At 43.9% G+C, this 25,054-nt stretch overlaps 1 protein-coding gene across 1 annotated transcript in view; it reads right to left on the bottom strand.

Moving 5' to 3' along the window:
* BZW2 (basic leucine zipper and W2 domains 2) overlaps window positions 1–25,054 on the bottom strand; it is a 48,059-nt gene extending 23,005 nt beyond the window's left edge. Inside the window, exons 1-5 of the mRNA XM_026044935.1 lie at window positions 24,970–25,054; window positions 6,396–6,460; window positions 2,864–3,040; window positions 1,612–1,715; window positions 431–496 (exon numbers count right to left, since the gene is read on the bottom strand). Coding sequence (XP_025900720.1) covers window positions 431–496; window positions 1,612–1,715; window positions 2,864–3,040; window positions 6,396–6,453 — 405 coding nt within the window. The 5' untranslated portion in view covers window positions 6,454–6,460; window positions 24,970–25,054. The remainder of the gene's footprint in view (window positions 1–430; window positions 497–1,611; window positions 1,716–2,863; window positions 3,041–6,395; window positions 6,461–24,969) is intronic.

Below are 25,054 nucleotides of genomic sequence, written 5' to 3'. Positions count from 1 at the left end.
GCAGCAAGAACATTAGATMCATGCAGGGACTGAGGTAAATTTAGGTCTTTAGAGTTGCACATTGTGTAATCAGCATCAGTCCCTAGGCATTCTGGTCACAAGCGCAAAGTAATTTCCTATATGAGCAAGAAGGTATAAATGAGAGCCCAATTCATTCAATCACAGAAGATGGTGAGACATCCCTCCAGACTTACCCTCACTTAACCCTGTACTGATGTTTCTAATTTTTAAATAATATATAAATATACTTTTAATTTATGGCACAGCACTATGTTATTACTTTTCTAGACCATTAAAAACAAGAGAAACATGTTACTAGGAACCTGAAATACTTGGAATAGATATTTATTCTTCTCAGAAATTTCTACCCATACTTCTCCCATTTCCTTAGTAGCACAAAAAGACAAGAGAAGACTGCTACCACCATTACCTTTTTGATTTCATCTTCAAATGCCTTCTCCAAATACTTGTATCTCCTGATAAGTTTATTGAAGACCTAAAGATAAACATAGATTAATGTTAAATAGATAAACACAGTAGCTACCCTCTTTTATAAAAAAAAAAGGCAAACAGAAACTCACTAAAGTAGGTTTTGGCCATATCCATCATGAGATTCATTGGGCTTTTTTTTTTTTTTTTTTTCCTTTTTCCCCTTAACTGTCCACAATAGGGAAAAAAGAATAACTAGCACTGTTGATTTCTCCTACTTTCAGATTCTGCTGTGCAAGGTTCTCTTAGACGTTAATAAAGACAGTTTCATAGTTTTCAGGAAACCAGCAGTCAGAAGGGTAACACTTGTGCAATCCTCTGTTGCACTCTCTGTTGAGTTACCCTGAAACACCCTCTTSTGTTAGGCTGTTCAGAAATGAAAAAATTAGAAAATAAGCTTTGCAATTCTTCCTCTATGCCAGTAGTGTTTGAATCACAGAGCAYTTACTATCATTTGAGAATTTTCTTTTTTCTGACTCTCAGAAATTTTTTTGCTCTCCTTATTTCCTTATGCATAGATTTAGAGATGGGGCAGGAAACAGGAAAAAGCTAAAAGTGAAGGGTTAATAAATACAGGAACTTCTMACTCTACACCCTCTTCTCTGATAATGCAACTTTCTGGGGCAGCTGTCAGGTGTGAAATAAGACAGCAAGGCAGGCAGGTAGCACTATCACTCTTGATATAGAATCCTTATCAAATAAACTAGCACAAATGCTTGCAAAATATGCTCCAGCTACAAACATTGGGAAATCATTTTCCAGRGCTACAAAAAATATTCTCCTGAAAGTGATTTTTAAACCTTTTTTAATCCTATCATGTGACCAAATGATTTTGAAAACTGAGAGGTAGAGGATACTCTCAGATGGGAGAGATGAAGTAAATAACAAATCATCTGCACAGCAAACTCAAATAAGCAAGATAGCTTGTAGTATAAATTGTTGCCAACTGTGACAAGATCCTTCTTAATAAAAATCAGAGATTAGATGGAAACAGGGCAGGTCACTGCTTAGACRAGTTGTCACTTACCCTACAGCAGTCATTGCAGGCTGTTTGTCCCACTATAATCCCTTTTCATTCCTAACTGGAAAACAGTATTCAACAATTCCTTTARCAACCCTCACCTGAGCATAGTTGCGGATGGCATCATGATCTTCATCTGCAAAAAATACACAGTGGTTGGTCATCTTGGTCTTGTCATTGTCATCTATGCGTGTGCCTCCAGGAGCTAAGAGAAAGAAAGAAAAAGAAAACACATAAGGAAAACAAAAAAATCTCTACTTAGAGAGTGTCCCACAAATAGAAGATTTAACAATTCTTATATTAGTATCACTAAAGTAAAAGGTGGAGTGGGAAGAGGGGGAAAAGGGGAGAAAAGAAAGTAGAAGGSAGAAAGATAAAGCCAGAGCTTAATTAAGCTGTAGTGGCACCTGTCACATCAGGCAGCCAAYATGCTGTGTATTAGATCACACAGACCTCTATGGCCCCAAAAATAAAAATTGGTAACACTAAGAAATCTTAGCAGTTTTTGAGACTGTGTGATCAAATAGGAATTGGTTGGAGCATAACTCACACTCTTGCACTTAAAATAAGTGTTGCTTTAAAACATTAGAATAATGTAAGTCCTTTCCAAATGGAAAAGTAGTAGCTCTGTTACTAATTCGAGGGCTTGAAATGTGCTCCTAAGCTCTCCAATTGTTAACAGCCCCACGTAAACACTGAAAACACCAGCGCAAAAACATTTCTCCTGAACTATTTTGTTGACAACTTTATTTTTAGATCYACTGGTTCTCTTTTCCTGCATTTCTTCAATTCTTCAGAAATAAAATATTTGTTTCTTAGGTACCAATGAATAGGAAGCAGGAATTCAAGTGACATTGATCAGTAAAGACTGACAACTGATTCTAAATCCAGAGGAAGGCAAAGGAGGGGAGAGCTTCTCCCCTGCTGCCTCTGTCATGTGGGATTCCCCAGAAGCARCCACAAAGCCTCCCTCTCATCCTTCCGATCTCCTCTTTGCCTCCCTTTCTTGCAATGTTACAAAGAAATCTTTGCAGCTCCTGGGAACCTGCAGCGCTGTGTTACACATTCTGATGCTAACACGTTATTCTCTCATTTTAGCTTCTCTGTTTCCGCTTAGACTGAAGGATTCACACAGCACTATCCATTTTCTGTTACATTAGTGGGATGTGTCACACAGCCGAGTCCCTAGGTATTCCTGCTGTAACAAATAACAACTCTGTGACACTGGATCCCAAAGGCATCTAAATAACTGAAAAATAATACAATTTATAATTTCTACTTGGTTCAGGAGGACAGTATCTTAAGCAAAGTAAGGGTAATCCTCTAAATTCTGCACTGGAGGCTGCATTTTACCTAGCATGCTGCCAGCTACCAAAATATCGAAGAGCGTGTCGGCATAGCGGCGATAGTCGAGCCGGGAGCCTGCTGAATCCAGGAACTTGGCTATGGCCTCCAGGTCATTCCCAGCTTCATTGAGACCTTGGACAATGGTATCCCTGAAGACTGTTGGTTCAAATTTCTCCTTTTCATCTGAAACAGAGATTAAGGAGAAGAAAAAGGAGCAGCAGTCAGCTTCAGTTTTCCAGGAAAAAAAAATCCTCACCCTCAAAAAACCTGAAAATACATAGCACAAACAGGGATAAATGAAAAGGAGGAGGGAATTGAACGTACTGGAATTATTTTCGGATTTCATTCTCTTTACTGCTCTCGTTGAACATTTTATTCTATGTGCATACTTTCAGATATTGTTAAATTTGATAGCAGAATAAAAGATGTGTCAATTTTGTCTAAATAATCCCACTCTAGGAACACTCCGTTTTTCATTTCTTGATATTTTTTCTTTAAATAACTACAGCTGCATGGCTAAAAAGAGACGGCTCCAGGAAGAGAGGGCAGCACATCAGCCATCAAAACCATATTTCTATAAGTTTTGGGCACCCTGTACCATGGCGTAGCCCCAAACCTTCTTTTTCTTGTTCATGGCCACRAGYAGCCCCGGGAACCCAGCGAGGCCGCGCTGCTTCCGCAGCCCTTCCTGGCTGAGCTCAGGGAGCGCTCGGACACGGCCTCCCTGCGGAGGCYGCGCGGAGATTGAGGCCTGCGGCYGCCGCCGGCCTCTCCGCGCCGCCTGGGCCCTCCCGAGCTCCCTAGAAGGCCCCATCCCGGCCTGATCCATGCGCAACGTGCGTGACCATCCAGACAGCTTTGCACTTCAGTCATGCAACTGCAGGAGGTTTGTGACATTCCGAACAATTCTAGATAGTCATCACCTATCTAAAAGGAATGTTGATACACCTAAATATATGACATCCTGAACGTAAATCCAGAGGTTTTAGTTACTGAGATGAATAGGAATTGTTTTTAAAAAATCYTGCCTAAACATGTGCTAACGCAGTCTGAAACTTGCCAGCTGCAGCTCTTAACATGTATTTTTTTAATGGTGTTGGCAAATAACCTCTAGACGTTCCCCGTCCTCAGGCTGCAGGATTTCTTTCTCTGCAACTCATGGTGCACCTCTTTTAATCCCAAGCACTAACCCCAACCAGCCCACAAAATACCTTCGAGTCCAATAATTCTCCCGCCTATTTTTTTCCTACTATCACCACAGCCTTAAAGCAATTAAATAACTATCTTGCTATGAATAGTTTCACTAGCTTTAATATTTTTTTAAATAGAAACATTTGCATCTGTTTTTGTTTCTCTGCACCTGCTTGCAGTGCAAACACTCCTTGCAGTGCAAGCAGTGGCTTCCACCATCCAACAAAAACAAGGCCCTTTTCCAGGCTACCAGTAACTCCTTCCCAGGCTTCCACCTCACCCTGACCTTGGGGATAGTCACGCTCTATGCCTTATTTTGATCCTCCGCCTCGATCAAGATCTAGAATCTGCATTTGAGTAACCATCATGGAGATCTGTGGGGCACGTGCGCAATGGACAAGTCCTATAGGGCTGGCTGGGAAGCTGAAGGACCCACCTCTGCTCTGGGAAGATGCCCACAGAGAAACACCCTGTGGAGTCCCACAGGGGCTATGAGACTGCTCAGCGACCACCTTCTCACATACAGCTCTCTTCCAACTTGATCTATTAGGACAACCAGAAACAAGCAACAGACCAAGTAACCCACAAGCAAACAGGGCTTCTACTYAAGTCTAAGCACTTCAGCATGTGTGTGTCCTCTGGGTGGTCTTATTTGCGCACAAGAAACACAGCTCCACCCATAAACAAATCTGAGTATCATTACCCTCTTTGGGGTCACCACATAAGTACGTAGTATTTACATGGCAAAAAAGCACGCGTGACGACTCATTGACCAGCAGAAGAGACAGTCTTCTGTCTTGAGAGATAAGAGGAAGAAAGAACTACTTTAGTTTTTCATTTTATTTAATTTCMATTTTATTTTTGTCAGAAGGTTTAGGACATTCTGGTGTTTAAGCTGAAAGATATACACTTTGTACCATGGATACATAGATCTCAGTATAAACACAGCCACCATGACTTATATTTGCTCAGCTCTTCAAAAAACCGGATCTTCTTCTGCCTTTTATCTGAAGTACCCTCCTATTTTCTTTTCTATTATAATCTGAAAGCACACACAAAGAGCAGGTGTACTCAGCTGCAGGAAGAGTGTCTTATAACGTCACCAGAACTTTTTCCTACCGCACTAATACACCGAGGAGCCACGTGAAGAGCCTCAGCAAGAGGCTGAGGGGGAAGCCAGCACCAGGACGCGGCGCTGCCGAGGACACGGTCACTTCCCCGCGCGCTAGCGGGGCAGGGGCAGCTTGCAGGCGCAACGCGAGTGACATCCAGCGCAGCAGGGCTGCGCATTTGCATCACGTTCCCAAATCTTTATTTATTTTCTTTTGCTTCTAAGGAAATCATAAAATATATTTTTGCTCCTTAAGAATTAGTCTTGACTCTTCAACAGAAGGTCCACAGTTTGCTGTGGAACAAAGAAATGAGAGGCTCGGTTTGGTCCCCCCCTCTCTTCTCCCCTTACCGTGAAGGTTTTAAACATTAAGAAAGCCTTTTTACTGGCTAACTTTCGGGAGGAAATTATCAGCATGCAGCTACCTACCGTGCAACATTGTGGTCCATGCTGATAGGAGGTTAATCCTATTAATTATTGCAGCACTGTAACATCTTCTTACATATACTAGAAGTTTCTTTAATACTAAGCACACTTACAAACATGATATGATAGTTAAGGGCACTTATAGTTTAAGAAGTTCTACCTATATGAGCTTTGCAAGTCAGAGAAAATTATTTGTGTAAAGGAAGAAAGATGAGACAAAATAGACAACAGATTTTAATAGGACTGCAGCTGAACTATTCCACAACTCTCACCCAAGTTTCACAATCTTTCTATATCTTAAGGCATTCACATCACGAATTCATAACAGATGTAGTAATTTTCTGAGAAAGGCCAAGCACTTTTTGCTTCTCTCATTCACGTGGATAAAGTACTTTGTTTACATCATCACCATGAGTAGCTAAGGGCAGGTGTTAGCTTTTAATCACAAACAGAAACGTCAAGATAGGGGAAGTTATTAAATTACAGACAGGAATCCCAACCGCGCTTGCCAAAATCATCTGCCACTTCAACAGAAAACTCTAGGCTTCCCTTTCACAAAGAAGGCACTGTCCTGAAAATATTTAATTTCTTAAACACGCATTTACTCCCTGCTTCCAAGTGTTGGGCAGTCACTTATTGCCGGACACCTAAATCATAAAGAAAGAATTTTAAGCTAGCAAGCTATGATAGAACAGCTATCATGCTAGCTAGCAAGCATGATAGAACAGCACTGAATGCTTTGATACACAGGATAATTAGCACTACGCAGCTTTCTTTGAAAAATATGAAATATTGTATATAAAAACTTACCCCTCTTCCGAGTTTTGAACCGCTGGCCTGTTAGCACCGGCTTCTGATTCTTATTCATAAAATATCTGGAGAAAAAAAAAAAGATATTTTTACTGAAATGTTTGCAGACAACAGGAATACCTAAAGCAAAGCAGAGATCCAGGGCAGTGAGCGCTGGCGTGTGGAAGGGACAGCAAGTTCTCAGTGCTCATTCCCCCAGTAAGTGCCCCGTTCCTGTATCACTACCCACAGAGGGGCGGCTGCGGCGGGCGGTGCTTCCCGCAGCGCCTGGCCCGCGCGCCTCGGCTCTGGCCATTCCCACTGGAGACGCCAGCCCAGCGGCAGCTCCGCGTTCCCGGTGAGGTCACGTCACCTGGTGCTCCCCACGGAGCTCCACAAGGGCAAGTTTCAAGCATCGAAACCTCTCAAATACTCTTCTCTTTCCAAGCAGCAGCAYATTTCAGAAATCATTTGCTCCCAACACACCTACCTGCCTCAGTAGCAGCGGAAGAGGAGCCRCTGTTTTGAACTAGGCAGATACTCCTAAGAGTCAGCAGGGAAAGCCTGGGAATGGCCCCCAGACCAGCTAGACCCRACAAACCTACCTGCTCTTTTCCTGTGCCCATGAATCATTTGTAAAAGACTGTAAAGTGTAATATTCACCGGGTATTTTTGATTCTTCATATGCCTTGTTGGTGCCCACAACACATTAACATCCCTCTTACTGAGAATAAAAACGTCAGTTTTAATCCACTCCAGGAGGGGCCCATGACATGTGGAAAGGAAGCATCAAGCAAGCACCCAACACACACGAACCAGCTCTACTGCAAGGGCTCCTGCAGAGCGCAGCCGGTTATCAGGCTGCCCGCAACACTGCTTTACGTCTTCAGGAAAAAAACAGAAGCCCTGGGGGCAATGCAATGGCTGGACTGCACCGCGCTGGTACCAGTCTGCTTTGCCAGTTGCTATGAAGATAGACACACACATTTCTATTTTTATATATACATATATATATACATATATATATACACGAAGTTTCTAGAACTGGACTTTTTTCACCTCCTTTGCTGCAATGTCTTTTCCCACTACTTAGAAGCTCTGCACATGCTTGAAACTGGATTTTAAAACTGCTGCTGGATTTTAAACTGCTTTTTGTACTTATAAAAAATTTGTCTCAAGACAGCTGGGAACAGCAACAGCAGCAAAGTTAAACCCACCACTGGTAGCAGCTTTAAGGACCATCAGTTCAGTGCAACACAAGTCTCCTGAACAGTTTGTTACTGCACACAGGATCTGCCTTAATCTATATTTAGCCTTAAGTGCATTGCGCTCTAATCTGCTCCAGCAAGCGACGGGCTTTATAAGGCRCTCGCTCCCTGCCACGCAGGTCCGGGAAGCGAAGCGGCTCTTTCATCAGGAAAGTCGGGACACGGAGCCTGGCAAAGCCGCGGGCAGGCCAAGCCTCCGAGGCATCGGTACCACCAACGATGCTGCTAGAGCTCTTGCCACCCTATTGGGGGCCTGAATGGGTGTTTAAAATGATGAAAGTGAATCCAGTGCAAAAAGTGGGTATTTTGTTTTTAATACAGAATATGCACCCTCCAGTGATGACTTCTGTCCTGCTCAGTCCAGCAGGGCAGTGTTTAAGCGTGCAAGGAGCATTTGATTGCGCTGTGATGCAGCCCGACTACCAATAAGCCACAGAAACTCAAACACAGCTTCTCCATCCCGAGTTACAAGGTCTGAGCAGCTCAAAGACCAATCTGCAATGGCAGCTGGGTACGCAGCTGGTTTCAGGGGACTTCAGCTAAAAGGGATGGACAAAAAGAAGAAACACTTTCTAATACAAAACCCCAAACATGTCATTCTTTTATCTCAGAGCCCAACATTGTCCAGTACTTGTATGAGTTGCCAGCAGAAAACAGGGCAAAGGAGGTGGAAATAACAGCTCCTTTGCACACCTTTGTCAYAAGCATCACTGCTCTGTCAAAGATGGGAGAAGCTCCGCAGCAGCACTCGGCTCTTGGCTCTCTTTAGGAACTGGAAAAGTTCCTGTAGAAAACTCATGATTTCAAATCCTACACTGATTCCTGAGTAAAGCTAGGCTGGTAGGAGGYGCCCAGCGGATGATGGAACAAGACACCACACACTGCAGAACAGACGCCCAAGAAGCTCCCCATGAATGTGGCTGCTGGCAAATAACCTGCAAAATCACCTGCAAACCTGCAAATCATAGCCAAAACCTTAACAAATGACCTGAACAGCTTCCCAAATTCCTCTCCCACTTTAGTTAAGAGGTTTCTACAAACTAGGTTCATACTTAAAAATATGCAAGTTGTTGAGTGGCTACTCTCTCCTGAAACTGTCCAAGGTTAATGAGTTCAGCTCCTTCTGCAGTTGGTTCTCATTTATCTGATAATCTGACCAGTTAAAATGAGACTGARGGACATCTACAATTAAAGCTATTCAGCAGTTTTTATAATTGACTAGTTCTTCTCAAACRACTCTTGAATTAATAAAAACAGCAACAGATTAAAAAAGAAAAAGTTATTTCAAAGCTTCAGCAAGTTTGAATCAGAAGTGTAGCCTTTTCCCCCCACTCCCATGCCCCAGGGAAATTCCTATGATGCTTAACTCCTAAATTATTTAAATCTTTGATAAGGTTGATGTTTCTGCCAAGCTRAAATACTGAAAGTGTTTGTTCTTGGAAACATATGCCTCAAATTGAAATCAATGTTGCAAACCTATACCCAAATCATTTTTATTATGATTTGACCTTATTTATTTGAACAAAAACTGCCTSATGAATCGTCTGTGATTCTCCAGACATCAGCACGCTAACCATGAATTCAGGAACTGCAGCTCCACAGCAGCAAAACTTTGCTGCCCTGGTTGCAAGAAGAGGGAAATCAATGCCAGACATCAGAATAAGATGATCTATTTAGTCAAACTCACTACCAGGCTTTTATACCCCTCTGCAGCGCGGGCATCCCGAGCACAGCAGCAGCCCCACGCAGGGGCATGCCGCAGGCTGCAGCCCCCCAGCGCCGGCCCCGCTCCGCGCAGCAGGGACCGGCACCGAGCTCAGGAGAGAGCCCTTAGAGAGCTGCACCGAGAGGGCACCACGAAGCCCACACGCTGGCCAAAGATGACTCCCACCTTTCTTCTCATGCTCCAACAGCCTAAAAGCCATCAGCACAYGTTATATAAGGAGGACACCAAATAAAATGGAAGGAAAGAGGGATGCTGAGATTTTCTATGAAAAACATGCATCAAGGCCAATCTTCCTCCTCCAGAACTGGAATATCCAGGACATTAAAAAGTTTTACTGGGTTCTTCTCATTCATGGTTGCTCATGGGTGTTTTTATCCACTCACCATTTCAGATTTAGACTTAAAAATGTGACAAGCCAAAGGCTTATATTAAAGCTGCCTGCAGGAGACTGGTGACACAGAGGAAGAGCTGCCCTTACAATCTTACCAGGAAGGAAATATGTCAACATCAGGGAGCAGCTGCCGCTGCTGGCTGGGGAGGCAGACATCTAGATTATGAGCTAACCAAATCTGTAGGTGGAAAATTCGTCTATCATTTTCAGTAGAGAAGAACAAAGCATGTTCAAGGGATGACAGGGGAGAGCAGATGTGAGGTAGCCACAAGCTCTTGCCAGATTCTTGAAAAGCTTCCCATTTTCCACTACGATATTCAGCCAGTGCTGCGATTCTCTTCTCCTCTTTTTCCCCAAGCAGTTTCACAACCAGTGAGCACGACGGGAGCAGAGCAAAGGCTCCGGACATCTGCAGCAGGGCCTGCTCAGCCGCGACGGAGCCACCTCGGAGCGCCGGCCTCGCGGCTCCACGCGCTGCCTGGGCCCAGGGGCCCTCTGYGGCTGCCAGCGCTTCCCTGGCTCCCTCTCCGGGAAGGGAAAGCCCCTTATTTACCCTCGCGAGTCACTGTGTCCGCTGGCCAGTGCTGTGAAGAGCTGCACTGAGGCTCCCTGCAGCCTGCAAGGGTTACTTTGATATTATTATAAAAATAAGCAAATGAAAAGCTCTGTCTTTTTGCCATTTCTGGCATTTYGCGTGTGTTAATTAAAGGAGCAGAGCAGTGGTGAAAAAAACATCCCCACCTGCCCTGCATCTCCCTTACTTCTGAATAACATCGGGCTTCGGAGCGACTAAGGACACCCAGGGGGGCCACACATCCCCACATTGGGTTGAGCTGCTGGGAAACAGCCCCGTTTTCTTTACACAACCCGGCTTAAACCATCTCCTCACCATTCTCCTACTCTTGTCCTCTGTCCCTAAAATACTGTTCTTTCAAAGAGAGACCAACAGCTTAAGAGGCTTTAACTTTAACCACGGAAGCCACAGGTTTGTCTTGTTGCTTTGCCCAGAGGCCACTAGAGCAACGATGCTGGTGACACCTTTATCCCAAAGGCCTCATCCACCCCAGAGATCTGTTAAAACAACAGTCAGATTTTTCACCAGGGTAAAATTCCCTCCCACAAACTTATATTCCATAAATGATCTCAATAGTAACATTTAAGAACTACATAGTTACATTACTGTATGTAGATTAAATATAATCAACCTTGCATTTCAACRTTTACATGCAATTAAACATTGCTCCTAACCCCTCTGTTTACTGCTGAAAACTCCATCTTCTCTTATGGATTAATTTTGCTTATGACATTACAGTACACGAAGCAACTTGATAGTGACCTTTAATTTCATATTTGGAAGGGAGCTTTAGTTACCCTGGATATCAAGTTTAAGAGCATCTGAAGATAGCGTGGTAGCAGGTTTTGACCAGCCCCGAGCACCAGCCCTTTCCCCAGAGAGCCTTCCAGAAGCYCCGGGGCCGCTCTCCACCTCAGGACAGCTCTGCGCAGTGACCGTCCACGTGCGCTGCCATAAAAGCGCTCGTCTCATACTACTGCGCCTGGTGGGAGGGAGAAAACAGGGATGAAACGCCTGGGATTTGTTTCGTACTGTAGCAAGCACTCAACCAGTAGGAAGCAAACAGCAGAACGGAAGGGAATTTACCACACACTAAGCAAATAACCCCCACCAGCATTTCACTCATGCAAGATTATCTAGCCAAGATTTYGGAGTAATCTGTGATTAGTTATCCAATTTAGAACCAGACATAAGTCAGAAAACAGACTCATTACACTCATTATAACTCATTAGGCTCATTAGAGCTTGCACTATAAATCACATCACCTGACCTTGCATATGTTTCTTAAAAAACAGTCCAGAARTCACTCCCACCAAGTAACGTACAATCACAGCCCAAACAAGACACATCCGGTGGGATGTATCCCAAGATACAAGGGAGCTTATTGCAGGAGAGCAGGACATTTCTACAGCCATTGCCAAAGAACCTCGGAGGATGCTCCTCTGAATGACAGGGTCCAACCGAGAAGCCTCCCCCAGACAAAGGCAGGAGGACCACAAACTGCATCACCAGTCAGTGGACTTCTATGTCTAGCAGCCAGTGACAATATCAAATACGCACAGGCAAAACAGAGAAGAAAAATCTTAACGGTTAACAGGTGAAACACAGGTCAGGAAAGCCAAGCACACGGGCTGACAGCCACACAAAGTCATCTTCCAGCAGGGAGGTTCTTTCAGCAACCGTGAGGAGGAAGGAGACACAACTGCCCAGCGCCGCGGGTCACCAGGGGCTTCTCACTGCCCGTTCTGCTCGCAACCCACTTCGCTCCCAACTGAAGTACTTCAGGATATGGAAACTGTGCTGCAGATCTCTTCATACACAATTAATAATAATTTTAAGGTAATGGCTAGTCATCTAACTCAAAGCCTGCATATCTTGCCAGAAACAAAACCTGTTAGAAAAAGAACAGAATAAAAAGTACTGGCAGAGACTGGGGTCAGATTAACTTAGAAAACAAGTAGAAAACAGTATTTCTCCCAACTTAATTGTCAAGGTGTTTCTTCTTATGCAAGACACCACTTGCTGCAGGCTGTGCAGGTACTAAAACAGGATTCTTTAATTGAAAGGGACATTAACTGTACAATGTATACTAAAAATGCAATCAACTCAGCAACCACTGTAAAAARTGATCAAGTTAAAGGAATATTTTAGCTGAAATTCCATTCAGTGCTGAACTGGGTCTCTGACTACAACCTCCCATGTTCAGTGGCAACGTGGGGATGCRGTTGATCAAGTCTGCAGTTCCCGACAGCAGGCCTGCAGAGGCCGGGACTGCCCTTTCCCTGCCCTTTTCTCTACCTGCAAGGCTGCTGGCTAGAACGGGAAGAGCAGATGCCTCACGTACARCACCACTCTTCTGCTCCAGTCCTCCCTTTTTCTCTTTTATACTGTATAAGCACACTTATTTTTATGATGTCAGTTCTGCTCATGATATTCAAATACCATAGCAATAAAATCTGAAAAGTGACAGTTCCATTTTTCTTGCTACCTTAAAGCCCTGAGCAGCGACAAAAGCACTGGAGATCACCAGTCTCCCGAGGACACAGCCGTGCCCTATTTGGCAACCTATAAGTTGTCTTTAGAATTACCAAAGCAAAGTGCAGATTCTCCRAAAGCCAATCTCTTCTGGTTATTAACAGTTTTTTTTTGTTTTTTCCTTCATGAGCTACAGTAATTGGAGGAGGGACATAATAATCAGCATCTCTTCAGCTTGCACGTGCTGAATGCCGCAGCTTTAATGAATGCCCGCTGCTACAAGCAGCGGAGCAGGGGGTGGTTGGAAGGGCTCAGCTGCCCCCCAAAACGCACGCAACCCATGGTGAGGAAGGGCCTGGCACCTGCGCAGGGCAGCAGCTCGGGGATCCCTGCCTGCTGACATTCGTGCAGTGGAGGCAGTGAGAAGAGCAAGCAGGAGCTGCGTGGAACACTTTGCACGACGCCAGCTACTCTCAGCTCATGCCGACTGCAGTGTTAGCAGTATTCGCCTGAACACACAGAGAGTCCAAGCAACCTGCACCCCTCTACCGCAACAACGCTCTCAGGTTCCYGTGGCTGCTGCCCCTTTCTCACAGCCGGTTACATATTTTGACAGACTGCAGTAGCTCAGGGGGATTGTCCAGGCAGCGACTCATTCAATTCCCCTCAGGCCGAGCTGTCCTAAGGCTACAGGAACAAGGAGTCGCTGGAGAGGTGCTGGCACAGCACGGGCTGGGTGCCCATGGCCACCTCCGGGGTCCCGCGCTGGCTCCCCTGCCCGCCACAGCCCTGCACTGCCACCTTCCCTCACAAAGGGCCTCACATCCACAYGGAGCCAAACGAGCCCCTGGGCGAAGTCATGGAAGAAAAGTCTGTCAAGGGCTATTAAATACAAGGTTGTACAACAACCTAAACCAAATACTTCGGGAACGAGGACAAGTGATTGGGAAAAAAAAAATAAATGCAGCTCTCCCATCTCTCTGACTCTCCTCTCTCCCACCTTCATAAACGCCCTACCCATCTACCACAAGCCACTTTCAGAGAGCAGCTTCTGCACCCAAAGCCAGCTCATCCTGCTTCGCCCCAGGTCAGGTAACTCGCAGGCATCACGGATTCCGAGCAGCTTYCTCCGTGCCCCAGGGCCAGCTCTCAAAGCCGCAGGTCCCAGGATGGGCATTAACCATCCGGGCCAGCGTATTCCACTTGAGAGTAGCACGACAAGCACAGGGTTGTGTGGTAATTCAGGAAGCAAAAGCACTCAGGAAAGATATCAGCACAACAAGAGACCTTCACTGGCCAGCGTATTATACTGCCATTTTTATAAGAGGATTTTAGAGTTTGGGAATTCTGTAGGATAAGAAAACACATTAAAGCTAGTCTCCGTGCTTATGAAAATAACCAAACCACATTGATAGCAGGAGACCTTCTCTGCACCATCAGTGAGCTAGTCCGTGTACAATATTGCGATTTCCACAACCGTATGCTCTGCACTTCGCGTCAGCTATGCTTTTAATACCGAGTACTTACATAAAGGCAGCTGCTTTATTCCAGTTGCTCCCTTTCTACCATGTGTTCTTATATGAAGTCATTGGCGTCAGGATTTGTGACATCAGAATTCTCACAGCTGATGTCAGACAATGTTACAATTCCAGGTAGATTTAAAAGTGAAGAATAGATAAGGGAAAAGCAAAGTAATGCATACACGTAGCCTTCTAAAACAGAGAAGAAAGTACAGCACATACAGTGCTAGCTACACATCCTGCCTACATTTCAAATTTTTTTCCAGGGGACCTTCAATCCCAAGAGTTAAAACAAAGATGATTAATGGAACAAGCTTGTTTTTCTTCAGGGGAAAAAGAAAATATCTAAYGAAAATATTCTAATGACTCAGTTATGTTCCTATCCGTGCTGTAACACAAACATGCTGTAAAACAGCCCTACTGCCTCCAGTGTTAAACAATCACGTGTGGCCAAGTCTCTATTTTGACACCACTCAACGGCAGACACAGAAGTGCCCAAAACACATCTTTGCTACACTGCAGCAGCTCAGCTTCCCTTTCTTAATCTTATTTCAAGTTGTGTGTGGATACAAACTGAATCAAATGCAACACTTGCATTTGAAAAGATAAACACATAAAACCAGAACCTAAAACTGTGCTGGTGGCCCAGACCCACCACCTTCCACAGGCTCCTAAAATACACAGGGAGCTTTAAGAGTCCTTCACACTTCCCCAAAGAATTCACCATCTAGGAATAAACACATTCCTGCAACACACTGCAAATAAGAGCAAGAAACAACGGGGACCAAGGATAAAAAGAGAAAATGAGGATGAACATAATTTTGGCTSGCACCTCTTTTGCTATACATGCATCTCAATACCTTTGCTCCTCAGAAATATGCATTTATTAACAATTGTGATCATAATTAACATTAGATAAAAATTCAGTTCTCAAAAATGCATTTTTATTTACAGACGGCTAGAATTTCAGGATTCATATTTTCACATCATGAAGTCAAAGAGAGCAGCAATATAAACCACCAAAGCTGGAAGCCAGAGTAATTAGGCCGTTCCTTCACTAATCTGTGTCTAGTGTCTCACTAACAGCACAAAATTGCTAACAGCACAGCAACGTTACAAAAAGCTAGCAGAAGTTAGGGGTTGAGATATCCACATAATTCAGGACACCAAGACTTCCCCCACCTCCTGATTGCACTGCCATTATGTAGCACAAGGGATGACTGTGGGTTTTGCAATCAGTCCCACCAAAGCCACAAGCCATTGCACAAGAGCTAAGTCCAGACACACCAGACAGAATCCCAAACCGATCACTTCATTCTGTAGCAGCCTTATGCTTTCTGTGCTACCCGCTCAGTGCGAGGGCCTGGGCTACACCCACCCTTGCCTGAGGAGACAGGTCTGCAGCAGTAGAAGGGCAGACTGAAGCTGTAGCCAGAGGAGGAAGGAGAACAGGAGGACAATCCTTTTCTCCAGCAGCTAAAAGATTTGGTTTCCTTCTGTGGATGGCCACTAATCACAGCTACCAAAACAGGAGGCCCTGAGAGGACATGGAGAAGCGGTGACCAAGAGCAAAAGCTAGAGCAGAAATTCAGTACTACAACGCCCAAGAAATCCCCTCAACAGAGGCTGTGGAGAAGAACTGTCTCAAAGTCCCTTTAAGCAAGGACAGACCTGCTGCCATCCTCCCATGGAGCTCAGGATCGGCAGTGCTGCTCAGTAATAAATTCGCGGCCAGTAAATCAATTGTCATGACTGCCCTTACAGAGGTCTCTAATCTTATGAAGCAGKGGCTGTGACACCCATTATAAATCAGCACAACACACAGGAGGTTGAGGGCTCTGACCATGTGTTGGCTTCCTAAGCAGAGGCCACAATGTTGGAAAGAAACAAATCATTCAGTCCTGCTCTAGCAAACCCAACTCTGCAAATCAATCCTGCTCCACTTCAGATGGCATCAAACAACTACCACATCAAAATTCTCCAAAACCATGGTCATTGCTGGAAAAAGGGCATTTGCTGCATGGCTGTCACTCCACTCCGGTGCTRCCGTATTCCCAGATCATCGACCTGTGCTTTCCCTGGGCGCTCCACAGCTTCCTGAGCCCACCCAGCACCTGCTTGGATGAGGACCCAGGCCAGCACCAAGCAAGGCAAAAAATACRAAGCTGCCGGGCAGAGCCAACAGAGGAGCACCCTGCCCTAACCCACAGCGTGCAACTACACCCTGTACTTCAACTGCCAAGCTGAGGAGACTACTGCAGTTGAGCCCATCGCTTCCTCCTGAAGTGGTCAGGAGCACRTGTGTAATATTTTACCCTGCTCCAGCACAGAGACAGAAAATTCCACTTCAGGGCACTAACACTTGTGCTACTGCTGTGTCTACACTGAAACAGTGAGGCCAGAAGAGCTACAAGTCAACTCAGTTTGGTGCAAAACCTGACAATTTAATTGATACTGGACCACTGCCTATTTTACTGTTGATCATTTTAGTCCACAGTTATGTATATATCCAAATATATATCCAAAATTCTATATCCATTTTTGTCTGAATAGACGACTTACAGGCACAAAGATCAAATTAATGCGATCCAATTTTAACAGTGACTGACAAGAGATGTGCAAATCAGACCTTGTGATCCTTGGCTCTCCCAAGTCACAGAAAGACAATTCCAAAAGGCAGTGTATCAAAAAAATATTTTATGTGCCCATTTTAGGCCAAGATCTTAAAGGAGTCTCTGGTGAACAGCTTCTGCTTTAGACACCTTTAAAAAATTTCAACTAGACCAAACATACCTTATGCTTGATCTCCAACCTCCCCAACAGTTTCTACATCATTAGAGACAAATTCACAATGGCAAATTTACATTCTGCTGCAGTGACAGATAAAAACACTTTGGGCAGAATAAAACTCTAATTACACAGTCAAAATTAACAATAGTGCAATCACGAAGGGGATGCTACTCAATTCTATAGCTAATCCAGCAGACTTCATTGTTGATCTTTCCTAAATCATTCCTGCAGTCCCCATTGTTCACAGAGAAGTTTCAAAATCCAGTTTCTCGCAACCACGTTTACAGAATAGGACCAACGTGAAACCACAAGAACCTCCACTCAACCCARTGTCCCAAGTCAAGAACTGGTGCAAGAGCTACTCATTTCTAACCCTGGCAGCACAGTCACTAAAGGACTTTTAATGTCTTTTAAAGTGAGCACAGAGCATCGCTTTTCTAACAAGCCTGGCTTCCTTTAACCTTAATCCATACCCTTGGTTTGCAGTTGTTTGGTCTGATTAATGTCAGCTTAATACAATGATATTTGACACTATTAATCAGGAAACTCACTTTATTATTTAGAGCATTGTTGTTCATGCAATGAAAAAAAATCACTAGCTTCTGTACATGACATAACAAAGTTTCCTCAGCATGTATGTATAGATATACATACATATATAAAGAAAATAAGAATTCAAATAAAAGCTACCTTAGATTTTTATAATTTCCAGTTCCTAAAAGAAAGCAGGATATTAAGAAATTAAAAGGTTTATTAATGAGACAACTAATCCAAGATCTTTTTCCCCTTAATTGAGAAAACACAAGAAGCTTCTTTGACATTTCAGAAAGATCTCTCTCTTAACCCAGGGCTCTCAAATGTTGGCTTCTAGAAACACGTTTTTACGGAAGACTATCAGCCTTTAGTGGAAAAGGGTTATACACCTTTCAGTGCTCCATCTCCTGTGTTTCCGGACCAAACAGAAGCTTTTCAAAAGGCAAATACTAGAACTGCTCTCAGTTACTGTATCCTTTTACAGGCAAAAGGTGACTTTTCTAGAGTACAAACAACGTACCAATGAAACAAGGCTAAGATCCTGAAAGACAGGGATGTTCAGTCAAACCCTCCCAGGCGGCGAGCAGAGCGCTCAAGCCCAGGCAAGGCAGCCCCGGCACGCTGGCCTCCCGCCCTGCCGCTCTGCCCGGCCGAGGCGCTCCGGAGGGAGCGCTGGCGATGAGGAAGCCGGCACGCGCTCTTCGCCAAGGCGGCTGCACCGCTAGCCAAAGGTATTTTAAAAAACAAAAATAAAATACTCAGAATGATTTCAAATCAGGGGCTTTTTTTCTTGACAGCACTGCAAGGCTATTTAACTTTTTTAAATACTGAAGAGAAACAAAAGAGGGTTGRTATTTCACATTACATGTTGCTATGAACCTTTGCTGAGAACAGTTGTTGAGAACATTCATTAAGCTAGTTATTCAATAAACTACCAACCTAGTCATAAGGAACCAAGTTTTTATATATATATATATATAAATATATATATATTATATATATATAAAAAACTTATATATGTAACAAAGATGTTGAAAAGAATAAACAGACCAACATCCCGGTCTACACTAGGGACACAATGTCCTCTCTTCCACCAACAATTTTTTGATCTCTCTTAGCTTCAAATACAAATTTGTCTCGTCTCCTCATACCATAAATATTGCTTCGTACCAGGTCAAACTGAAAAAATGTGATCAAAGGAGCTCTTGTCAACAACTGTTTAAACTGACAGTACAAATCAAAGGAAAATTGGAAAGAATCGGATCTTCCCACATGCAAGAAACAAAAACTATTGTGTGTTTGAGGGGTGGGGACAGACATTAAGCTTTAAACTAGCCCTCGCTTCAAGCAGGCCACGCCTGAAATGTCTGCAAACGTCTGGCTTCAGGAAGGGGTGGACACCAGGGTGCACCRGCACTGCCACAGAGGAGCATGTGCAGGTTATGAGTGCGCCTTAGTTGAGCTCCATGATCACAAAGGAGGCATGAGACTGCTATATAGATGGAAACTCAAGCCTTTTTAATCAATTTTAATCCATAGATGAAAACTCAGTCCTTTGAGGTATAAAACTGCAGTCAAAACAAGGGAKGAGCTTTCTATCTGCTAATGCTCAGAAACACGTTGCTAAGATTTCACAGCCTGYGTCTTACTGCAAAAAGGGATGTGTAATTTGGATGGGCTGAATGACTTTATCTAAAACCATTTCTAGAAAAATATTTTGTTCAYGGAAATAAAACTTGAAGTGAAAGGATAACTTGAAACTTGCTTTTCTGCACGGTTGCAAATGGATGCAAGCAGAGGTTGTTACAAGCAGCAGGAGCCCCGAGCCCAGTGCGGTTGTTCTGTCTGCAGCAGTTACAGGAAGGGGACAAGGGTGCAACTCACTGCGAGTSGAGACACCCCAGGAGACGCTTCCTGTTTCCTCGACTGACCCTTCTGTCCCAGACTATGTCTCACATTTTCCTTGCATGACCTTCTTGTTCTCAATCYTAATTGTCACCAGGGATAATCCCCTCTTCTTACAGGCTGGCTGAAGCCAACCACCTTTGTCTGCTATTAGGAACCTGCAGTAACTGCAGACACTCCCTACAACTGCCACAGCTGACAAAATTCAGTGCAATAAAGCAAGGCTTCAAGAGGACTCCAAGCACATCTACATGTGAAGCGCTCGATGAATTTTACAAGTCTTACAAACATTTAGGTGAACATTTCTGCTAAATCACACTTCTAATTTCAAATGATGTATAAAGCCTAGAAATAAACAGCTACTTATAGACAAAGTCTCTACTTCGGTAAGAATTCCTATTGATGTACTTCCTGGGAATTTTTTCCTGCCTTCTAGGAATTTATTTTGAAAAATACACAAGTTAATAAAAGATTAATTATTCATTCCATGAAACACTTCAGGGATTTCTTTTGTATTATATTAAAACATGCTCGCTGATAAAAGTGCATCTGAAGTCAGAGCRGGAACAAGACTAAGCCACAGGTGGACACCGTTACCACGTGTATCCACAAACATCCAGGGTTCCTCTCTCTATTGCCCTGGGCCCCCTGGCTCAACTCTGAGCTACTTGGCCTTTGCCTAGAAAGGATGCACCAAAAAGGTCCCTTCTCACAACCTGATTCCTGTGAACTGACCCCTGCAGCTCCCCAACCCTCCTGCAAAACGGTGGCCCAAGCCAGGCTTGGGCCGTCCTCTAAGAGCAGTAGGCCAGAAATATGATTTCCCTTTACCACGCTTGCTCGGTAACATGATACTGCATAAAACACCAACGCCAGGAAAAGCGCTTAAAGTTGAAGTATATTTTTACCTTGAAAGGCAAGTATTGCATTCTGCTTTCAACTTTACAGTAAATGAGAGGATTTTGAGGAGCACTATGCTGACTTGGCATGATTGCCATAGGCCCGTACTTACCAAGCTGACTGGACTATTTTTCAAGTGGGCTTTCTCTTTATTTGGATAGGCTTTTTATTTTTACCTTTGTGGTCTCTTACCTAATCCTCAATTACACTTAACAAGTAGGTTGCACCATATTCAAGTGGCTCTGCAGAACATTACTGCACTCCACATTTTCTCTCTCCCTAGAAAGAAGCAGCAGATTTTTGCATTTGTCAATTTTCCTCTCATATAACAGTGTTAGCTGTTAATGATCCTTGAGTATTCTAGTTACTTTAAATTAACAAAGATGTTAACTATGATGAATTGCTACAGCTGAGAGGAGAAGTGATATATAATCAAGGACTGGTGACGTGGAAGAAGAAATAGTACTAGTAACCAAGTCCACAGTTCAATGGACAAGCATGGYGGTTCATAGGAGTAATTCATTGCATATGACTGACATACAGAATTACATTTATGTGTAGGCTCAAGCAGTGAGACAGAGATACACGAAAGTTTCTTCACACATGTAAGAATTCTTATATTTGAACAAGAATGGAAACACAGTAAATCATAATATTCAAATGCCTCAAAATTCAGTCTTTGCACAGTAAAACCTCACCTACCTGTAGGAAGGTTATGTGGGGACCACCCCYACACAATTAGCAGTTAAAGCTATGCCCAAAAGTAAAAGCATTTCCTCAGAAATGCACCACACAGCCAATGCAAAGGCACTCGTAGTAGTTATCTGCATAGATGGCTGCTGAGCAGGCAGTGCCATGTTCTGGGTGCAAAACATTGAGGTTAGGTCCACACAGGCAGATCAGGCCGAGGAGCACACGAGCAGAATTCTTCCTAAACCACACTAATAAACCCCCACAAGAGACAATACTGTTATGTGAATCTTCAGGCCCTAAAAACTGGCATTTTCACACTACTGGGGTGTATTTCCAGCTGGGCAACAYAACTGCTCAGCTGAATTTCCCCCAACGTGTTCAAACATGCAACAGGCACTTCTGCCCCTAGCTATCTTCAATTACTCTTTTGAGGTATTTTAATAATCCATCCATTGGTACAAAATACAACCTAGAAGCGTTACCAGGTTCTATCACACACCCAGCAGCTGTACCAAGACACAAATAAAAGTGAAACCTTAAAAATACAGTGAAATAAAAATTCTTAAAGGAAGCCATGATTTAAAGTGACACCAATCAACTAAAATAACCATCTATCCAGAGACAATCAAAAGAAAAAATCAGGAAGCATAAAAGGATGCTTCCATCAATTTAAAAAAAAAATTAAAAAAAAAAAAAAAAAACCAACCTTGAACTGGTCTGAACTTGATTCAAATGTACAATCATATTAGATACTTCCTTTCATCTCCCCCCGCCATTAGGATATGGCTATTAAGTGTGGAGATGGTAGGACCCAAAACCGACAGAGGTTCTGTCTGAAAGGTTCAGCTCCACTTCATGGGCTATTTTCTACAGCCCACATCCTGCAGAAAAGAAGAACCATCTAACAGAAATGTACTTGAGAGCTGTATTGAATTGTTCTTACATAGGAAGGACAAAATGGATTTAAGACTTCAGTTTGACAAAGAAACAAAGAGGAAATGATATTTCTCTACCATGCCTTGAACTGCACAAAGGTGAACAGGGAACAGGTTTTCATTGTCTCCAAAAACAGGAACTAGAAAGAATTAAATGAAACCACGAAGTCAGAGGTTAAAAAAAAAATAAAATAAAAGGAGACAGTTCTTCACGCAGCTGTGGAACTTAAAACCACAGGAAGCTACAGATGCAAAGCATATTCAAGTTCAAAAACACCCTTTTCATGCTGTCAAATGCAAAGGTAAATTCCAGGATACCACTCTTGGTTCAGAAAGTGATTAGCCGCTAGAAGCAGGAAGAATAATCCTGGAGGTATCGCTGCTGGTGTGACCTGTTCTTAAATTCTTCCCTAAACTACGTGTACAGGGTCAGACCCAGTTTCTCACTGTGCAAAGCCTTGGCACAGGAACAGGTTACAGGAACTTTGACCCTTGTSCTGTTGGCACACAGAGCAACACAGTACACTGCTGTAATCCGAGCAGCCTCCGAGACACAAACGTCAGCCACTTAACTCTGATGGGAAGGCAACAGCTTGAAACCACCAAAACCTGTTCAGCATTTCCCTTCCCTGTCTTCCACAACCAGAGACTGAAAGTTTTGTGGTCTTCAAGGTGTAACACCACCACTTTCTCCYTAGCTCATGGCATGCTGAAAGTAAATGTTACCAGCATTCAGTGAAAGGATATTCACAAGGATATTGCTCTCCACAGCTGCAAAATGAATCAAGTATTTATAATTATTCTGAATAGCAGAGCCATTATGCATTCTCACTGCCAGGATCCTACACATTAGGACTGGCTAAATGGAGGGGAAAAACACTGCCGCTTGTATCAGCTTCACAATTAAGAACTATCACATGCATAAATAAGCTGAGGATGAAATGGGCAACTCCTTATATCGCAATACTTACCTATTGCAAGCTAACCAACGCTGAGGTGTGGCAAAACTAACATTGCCTTCTTCCTCTGCAAGACCCCAAACTTAAAATATTAATTACCTACAGCAATACACACAAGYTAAATTCATGTAAAAACCAGAGACAGTGAATAAGGTACTGTAAGAGCTAAGACAACGTTTAGAAGCTACATTTTTCAGATTCCAGCTCTCTGTCCTCACACAGATTTCCTACATTGTCAGGGAAAAGCATTTACTGCCTCCATGCATCAGATCTTATACATGAGATGGAAACAACATAACTTTAGTACTTCATAAGGAAAAGCAAAAGATGGTGAAATGTCCACATACAGGACAACAGTGTATATAGACAGGTAAACACAAGAAATATTTTATAATAGCATTAAAACATCTAAATCTGCTGTAGCCTTATTCACCAAGTAGCTCCAGTGCGACCGAAAACAAGGTTGTTTGCCTGATTAGTCTGTTAACTAGGGCGCAATAAGAGCACTTCTGACTCTCTCAGAAAAAATATATTTTAAAAAATGCAATATGCCTCTATTTATGTACAGTTCATGGCAGGTTATTTTTAAGTATGATAAGAAGCCTCTAGGCATTTTTTTTCTTTTTCATCTTCATTTTTTTTTAACCTAATGCTGACAGATTATCAGCAAACCATAATATCACAAAATTTGTTCTCAACAAGGAAAATCCACAACCCACAGTAAACCAACAGAAGGCCATTTAAGCCTTTATTTAAGGTGCCACAGTAGCTCCTGCAGCTGACTTCTGCTGGCAAAATGCAAGAATTTCTTTCTGGACTGAAGCATAGAAAGGATTTCTCTGTCTTGAGAGAACATTTAAGGTAATTTGGGGATGCCATGAAGAAAAGTGGATTTGTTATAACCTGAAATCTCAATTTCTGAAATCTCAGTTTGTTATAACCTGAAATTTCAGCACAAGTCTTGTAGCAAACCCTCTTATTTATACTTGTTGATTCAAAAAAGCATACATTTGTGTACTTAAAAAAAAGAAAAGAAAAATCAGAATTGAACTGATTGTTGAACCAGGTGTTAAAATAAAATATAGAAAAACATAGAAGACTAATTAATAATTAAGAAATACTTCCCAATAAATAACTATGAGATGACCCTGCGAGTACAACATGAAAAAAACCAACAAAAAACAGTTTGCCGATAAGGTTCTGCTTTCAGCAAGGAATTACAGAGGAATAAGTAGTTAGATGTCTTTCCTAATGGTGCAAAAGTTACATTTCGACGAGAAGGACGAGAGAAAAACCGGCCGCCCGCATGTGCAGGGTTCCGCTTTGCCCTCTCACAAACACCCGCTCTCGGGAAGCGGGGACACGCTGGAGCCCGCAGCCCCGTTTCTCGCCGCAAACCCGCTGGGCTCCAGCTGGAGCTGCCACAAAGATCATTTTTCCACGGGCGGTTTAATTTTGGAAAGGTGCGAACAAAGGACGCCGCTYTGGAGCCCCCGCACAGGCCGCCTCGCTTCCCCGTTCACCGAGCCCCGCTTCCCCGTGGCTGCGGCATGTCGCGACACCACTGGGCCTTCACGGAGCCGCTTTAGCGGAACAAACAGCTTTTTCCTGTTGAGAAAGGCACGAAAACGGCGACGCATAAAATAAAACACAAAGGAAGGCGAGAGCCGCCTCCCCCCACGCCGCCCCGGGAGACTTCCCGGCGTGTCCGAGGCACRGGCACCAGCCCCGCCCGCAGCAGCCGCTACCGGCGCGGCCCGCCGGGCAGGGGGATGTGTCGGGGCGCAGCCAACGGCTCTAACCGTTCCCCTAACGGCCGCAGCGCCGTTCCCCTAACGGCCCGAGCGCGGCCCGCGCCGTTCCCCTAACGGCCTGCCACCTCGCCGCGGCCGCCGCAAGGCGCGGGGTCCCCGCGAGCCGGCACCTGTCGGGTGGTTGCGCTGTCCGGGCGGGCGGGCGAGCGGCGGTGGCGGCGGCTGCTGCACACAATGGAGGGCTGAAGGACGGAC

The sequence above is a fragment of the Nothoprocta perdicaria genome, unplaced genomic scaffold (assembly GCF_003342845.1).
Source record: "Nothoprocta perdicaria isolate Ctin4 unplaced genomic scaffold, notPer1 scaffold_106, whole genome shotgun sequence".
In the NCBI taxonomy this organism is placed as follows: domain Eukaryota; kingdom Metazoa; phylum Chordata; class Aves; order Tinamiformes; family Tinamidae; genus Nothoprocta; species Nothoprocta perdicaria.
The sequence above is the reverse complement of the archived record's forward strand: the minus strand, read 5'-3'. Positions and strand labels throughout refer to the sequence as shown.